At 57.5% G+C, this 6,349-nt stretch overlaps 1 protein-coding gene across 1 annotated transcript; it reads left to right on the forward strand.

Moving 5' to 3' along the window:
* The first annotated feature begins 1,962 nt into the window (after positions 1–1,962).
* Positions 1,963–5,002, forward strand: LOC105486486 (potassium voltage-gated channel modifier subfamily F member 1). Its single transcript, XM_011749376.3, has one exon. The coding sequence runs from the start codon at positions 3,203–3,205 to the stop codon at positions 4,685–4,687; it is 1,485 nt and encodes a 494-aa protein (XP_011747678.1). The 5' UTR covers positions 1,963–3,202; the 3' UTR covers positions 4,688–5,002.
* The last annotated feature ends 1,347 nt before the right edge of the window (positions 5,003–6,349 follow it).

Here is a 6,349-nt window from a genome sequence, read left to right on the forward strand (position 1 = left end):
ATGGCCTCACAGACTGGGGAGAGACTGCCCCTCCCCGTGGGGGCGTCCTTAGAGATTGTGAAAGGCTGCAGTCCGTCTTTCACATGCAAATCCACCAATTCAGGCCCAGACCCCCAACGTCCCCCTCATCAAACTCTCACACACCAAGGCAATATTTCCCTGCCCTAAATCATCCCAGGCCAAGGACTAGACAACTAGAGACCACCTGTATAGTCCAGTCCACCAGAATTATCCCAAGGAGCCAATCTGGGACTCTTTCCTCTGTTGTGCCCTAGCTTTTCCCCCAGGAAACCCCAATAGAGGGCCTGGCCTCGTTTTCCCCTCACTCCTGCTTCTGCCTGGCCACACCTGGAACTTCCTCTGGCATGTCCCCTTCTCTCAGGACATGTTAGTGATGCATTCTTTCAATGGCATTGATCTCTCTAAATCCCAGGGATATGATTTGAATGCACCAGCCTCTCCTGGGCCTGCTGAGGTATCTGCAAACTCCCGGGTTCCACAGCACCTTGTATTTCATGCGGATACAAAGGAGTAGCTGTTGGGGCTCTATCTGCTGAGGGAGCTTCACCAGACACCCGATGCAAACCTGAGAGTGAAGGCTGTGCTTCTAGGCAAAAGCAGCCCCTCCCTCTTCCAACCAGATGGCCGCCCCTCGGCGCCCCCTGTGGAGAAATTCAGGAAGCACTACTCTTTGTGTAATACCTATACCTCTCTTGTTAAGCTCATTACCCCAAACTGTTAATTACTATTTACAAAAAATATATTATCTACTAGAATATGAACCCTGTCCCCACACCTAGGGTGGTGTGTGTATGTGTGTGAGTGTGTCTGTGTGCCTTTGCACGCATGTGCCATAAGAGCTCGATAAATATTTGAGTAACTGAGTGAATGAATGGGTATTTAGAAGCCCATTAAACTCAGACTAAGATGCAATTTGATCTTAACCCTGCAGGTACTAGGACAGCTGAGAAGGGGAGTAGCATGCATAAGGGTTGGAAGAGGAAGCTGAGGTGTGTGTAGGAGGTGGTGTGTCACACTGTTCTGGGGGGAAGAATAGGCCTCAGATGATGGTTAAACCCCAGCTCCACAGAGTGATCTGGGCAGGTTACCTGACATCTTGTTTCCTTAGGGGGTTGCTGGGAGATTAAATGAGAAACATGCGAAACACTCAGAGACTGCACTCCCATGCGCACAGAGAGTCAGTGGCAACTCTTATTATTACTCTGTAGTAGCATGTCGTTGTCTGATGCTAAATGGAAGTGAAGTAAAATTTGTAAAAAATGGAAGTGAAGTAAAATTTGTAAAAAGAAGCTTCACTAAATAATACTCCGTGTGATGTATTCTAATATATTCTGTTTTATGCTAACTCATTAAAGAAAAAAGAATACTGCCAGTGACCCAGTAAATTGATTTCATAATCCATTAACGGACATGTCCTTAAGTTTTAAAAAACCCAGCCTACAGAATATATTTTTAAATAGACTATATTTTAGAGCAAAATTCAACAGGAAAGTACAGAGAATCCCCACACATCCCGTGTCTCCACAGCTCTCCCCTGCCCATCAACATCTCACACGGGGTGGGACACTTGTCACGGTGGACCACCCTACATGGACATGTCATCATCGCCTAGCACCGAGTTTGCATGAGCATTCGCTTTTGGTGGTGAACATTCTATGGATTTTGACCATTGTATAACAACACATACCCGCCATTATGGTACGTTTCACTGCCCTAAAAATCCTCTGCTCTGCTTATTCATCCTTCCCTCCAGAATATTTTTAACACAATCTCGAGGCCATAGATGATGCTCAGTAATTTGCAATAGTGATGATGGTGGTGAACCAGAGGAGAGAGACACTGTTAGGAAGCTGCTGTAGTGGTTCAGATGAGTGAGGTCAGAAGGGCAGCTGTGGCTGCAAAGGCTGGAAGAGAGGAGGGTGTGGGACTCTGTGCAGTGAGAAGAGACAGGCCTTGGTCAAGGAGTGAGGAACGGGCAAGCAGGAGTCACTGGACCCGAGGGCTCTGGAAGCTAGTGGCCTTGGTGTGCGACTGCAGAGAGATAGGAGGTGCCAGACAGCAGGGACTTCAAGGCAGAATTGAAATCTGCTGAACAGCAGGCGTCAGTCAGCTGGGACAGCCAGAAAGCTCAGGAGGCCGTCAAGCTGAGCTCTGCTCCCATTCCACCGCGTGACCTTGGGCAAGTCGCTTCCCTTCTACAGGAGGCCAGACTAGATGTCCTCCTTGCACAGCGTTGCGGGAAAGGTGAGACAGTGCCACCAACACAGCAGGGCATTGTTGGGGGATGACAGGAAACGCTTCAAGGATCAGGCAGGATTTTCCTCCCACCAGAAAAAAACCAGTGCGGGCCTAAGGCCGGAGGAGGGACCCGGACATCGGAGTCGCCTTCTAAGGGGCTTCCTGGAGCACATTTTCCTGCCCAGCAACAGGCGGCAGCATTCTCTCCCCACCCATCCTCTGCGAACAGCAGTGAGACAGAACGCCTGCCGCTTCAAGCCAGGTCGCAGCCCCTGGGTGACCCGCTGCGCCCGGGGAGGGGCGGGCGGTGCGCGGTGGCGACGGCGGGCGCGGCAGCTGTGCCCGTCTGCCCAAGGGTTAATCCGTCCCCTGCAGCTGCCGCGCGTGCCTTGCAGAATTTCACCAGAAGAGGGTACAGTTTGAAAAGCTCCTGACGTCAGGCTGGAATTCCTATTGTGTTTAGAAACGGCTCGGGCAAAGCCAGCCCAAGTTCGCTCTCTGCACACCTCGAGCACCTCGCGGACGGCGTGAGTCCGTCAGCTCTGGGACCTGCGGCCACTACCTGCGCGCCCCGGGGCGTAGGACGGTGCCAGCCGCCCACGAGGAGACCCCACTCCTGCAGGAGGCCGAGCTGAAGAGGCGGAGAGCGCCGCCCGCCAGCCGGGGTGAGTGCCCCGGGCAAGGCCGGCGGCCGCCAAAGCCCCCGCGGGCGCGCCCCGGCGCCCGGATGCCAGCCCCGAGCCCCGCCGCCGGGTGCATGCCTCCCCCGCGGCGCGCCCCCGCCGGCTGCTGCCCGCTGTGACCGCCCTTCCCCGCAGGCGGGCGCCGGCCGGGCTCTCCCCGAGATCAGCGCACGGGTGGCACCCGCCGGACCCCCAGCGGCAGCGGCGGCGGCGGCTGCAGGGGGCGCGGGGCCGAGGCTGCGAGGGGGCGCGCGGGTAGGATGGACGGGTCCGGGGAGCGCAGCCTCCCGGAGCCGGGCAGCCAGAGCTCCGCGGCCAGCGACGACATCGAGATAGTCGTCAACGTGGGGGGCGTGCGGCAGGTACTGTACGGGGACCTCCTCAGCCAGTACCCGGAGACCAGGCTGGCGGAGCTCATCAACTGCTTGGCGGGGGGCTACGACACCATCTTCTCTCTGTGCGACGACTACGACCCCGGCAAGCGCGAGTTCTACTTTGACAGGGACCCGGACGCCTTCAAGTGTGTCATCGAGGTGTACTATTTCGGGGAGGTCCACATGAAGAAGGGCATCTGCCCCATCTGCTTCAAGAACGAGATGGACTTCTGGAAGGTGGATCTCAAGTTCCTGGACGACTGTTGCAAGAGCCACCTGAGCGAGAAGCGCGAGGAACTGGAGGAGATCGCGCGCCGCGTGCAGCTCATCTTGGACGACCTGGGCGTGGACGCGGCCGAGGGCCGCTGGCGCCGCTGCCAGAAGTGCGTCTGGAAGTTCCTGGAGAAGCCTGAGTCGTCGTGCCCGGCGAGAGTGGTGGCCGTGCTCTCCTTCCTGCTCATCCTCGTCTCGTCTGTGGTCATGTGTATGGGCACCATCCCCGAGCTGCAGGTGCTGGACGCCGAGGGCAACCGCGTGGAGCACCCAACGCTGGAGAACGTGGAGACGGCATGCATCGGCTGGTTCACCCTGGAGTACCTGCTGCGCCTCTTCTCGTCGCCCAATAAGCTGCACTTCGCGCTGTCCTTCATGAATATCGTGGACGTGCTGGCCATCCTCCCCTTCTATGTGAGCCTCACGCTCACGCACCTGGGTGCCCGCATGATGGAACTGACCAACGTGCAGCAGGCCGTGCAGGCGCTGCGGATCATGCGCATCGCGCGCATCTTCAAGCTGGCCCGCCACTCCTCGGGCCTGCAGACCCTCACCTATGCCCTCAAGCGCAGCTTCAAGGAACTGGGGCTGCTGCTCATGTACCTGGCAGTGGGCATCTTCGTCTTCTCTGCCCTGGGCTACACCATGGAGCAGAGCCACCCAGAGACCCTGTTTAAGAGCATCCCCCAGTCCTTCTGGTGGGCCATCATCACCATGACCACCGTCGGCTACGGCGACATCTACCCCAAGACCACGCTGGGCAAGCTCAACGCAGCCATCAGCTTCTTGTGCGGCGTCATCGCCATCGCCCTGCCCATCCACCCCATCATCAACAACTTCGTCAGGTACTACAACAAGCAGCGCGTCCTGGAGACGGCGGCCAAGCACGAGCTGGAGCTGATGGAACTCAACTCCAGCAGCGGGGGCGAGGGCAAGACCGGGGGCTCCCGCAGTGACCTGGACAACCTCCCTCCGGAGCCTGCAGGGAAGGAGGCGCCGAGCTGCAGCAGCCGGCTGAAGCTCTCCCACAGCGACACCTTCATCCCCCTCCTGACCGAGGAGAAGCACCACAGGACCCGGCTCCAGAGTTGCAAGTGACAGGAGGGCCCCCCAGGCAGAGATGGACCAGGCGGTGGACAGACCGATAGGTGTGGCAGGCATGTCATCGATAGCACAGAAGGGCTGTCCTGTGTCCCCCCAACCCTCCCCTGGACAGACTCTGAAGGCCCTCCCGGCACCTCTGCCAAGGCTGGGTAAGACTCCTCTTGTGTCGCCTGCTGTCCAGGAGCCGGGGAGGGAGGGGTGTGCAGGAGCCGCAGGGCCGTGTGGGGCTAGTGGAGGCCGCGGCCTGGTTGGCGCGGGAGCCCACGCCCGCTTCTGTATCTCCCTCAATAAAGCCTCCTGCTCTGTGCACCCTCCGTGTTGTAGGTTCTGTCACAGGCTGGCTGTCACCCCCAAGAGTAGCTCAGGCACACCCCAGTGCCAGGCCAGGAGGTAGGTGTGCGGCCCGGGTGGTGGGGGAGCTATTTTTAGTTGAGAACTAATTAAAGAAGGGCTCACAGTCAGGTTGGGTGCCAAGGAGACTTGCCACATTCCAGGAGGCTCTGTGCAGGCCGCGCTTCCCTGCTGCTTCCTTCTGCGGTAAAACTTGCTCCCCGTGCGGGCCCAGGATGGGGGAGAGCTCACAGCGCAAGCCCAGCAGCCTGCGGCATCTGGTTATCACTGGCACGGGGCCCTTTTCACAACCTCTGTCTATTCCTTCCATTGACCCTACTAGCTAGGTATCTCCATTTTACAGATGAGGAAACTGAGGCCCCAGGTCACACAGAGAAGGGAAGTCCCAGGTCTGATGATCCCAAGCCCACGTGTCCTCTCTGACACCAGGTGGTCGTGGGACAGAGGCATCTGCTGGGCTCATGATGAGAGGTTCTTTGGGCCAGGAGAGGAGCTGGTCTTCCTTGGTGTGGGGTGCCTGTCCTCCAGCCCATCTCTCTAGCCCCGATACCTTTGAGATAGCTGCTGGGTGGATAAGCGTGAGTGTGGACCCCCTGACCCGTGTCCTGGTGTCTCACTACATCTCGTCTGAGAGCCCCGAGGGAACAGAGACAGATCTGGGTTTGAAGCCCAGGCAGTGAGGAGGAACTCTGAGATGCCTTTGAACTTAAACATTTTTCTCTAAGGCCTCTCCTCCTCCACTCTCTTACCAGTTTTGCGATGTGACTGTAGGCCTGCTGATTCACCTCTCTGACCCTCTTTCTGATCATCTGCTAGATGGGGATGTAATATTCAATAAGTACTGCAGAGAATCGTGGCTTTTAGCATGGCACCTGGCACTTAGTAAGTGCTCAATAAATAGTAGCTCTGTTACTCTGTGCTGGGAGACAGGTGGGTTACACAGTTGCCCACTCTGACCTCCACTGATCTGGGCTGGGCTTGTAGGTCTGGGGAGGTTGGGGGCAGGGCATTGTCACACTGTCCTTAGTCAAACGCTAAGAGTTGGCCCCAGCAGGCCCCTTCCTCTGGGCTTCCATCTTCCCTGAACCCCAGAGCTCTGTCCTTCCTTCTCCTGCTAAGGCAGCTGGTACAGTGGGAGGAGCCCTGCAGTGGGGGAAGCGGGTGGGACTACATGGGGGAGAGGGAGGTGGTGGTCCCCAGTCTGCCACCATCTCGGGTCCATCTTTCCCCTCCTCTAGGCGTAGGTTTCCCTGTATGTATAATAAGACTTCTTGAGGCCCTGTCTAGATCCGACCTTCCAGGATT

Source organism: Macaca nemestrina, chromosome 13 (genome assembly GCF_043159975.1).
Source record: "Macaca nemestrina isolate mMacNem1 chromosome 13, mMacNem.hap1, whole genome shotgun sequence".
Lineage (NCBI taxonomy): Eukaryota > Metazoa > Chordata > Mammalia > Primates > Cercopithecidae > Macaca > Macaca nemestrina.

Coding starts and splice junctions, on each gene's coding strand:
- LOC105486486 (XM_011749376.3), top strand. CDS start 3,203: ATGGACGGGTCCGGGGAGCGCAGCCTCCCGGAGCCGGGCAGCCAGAGC.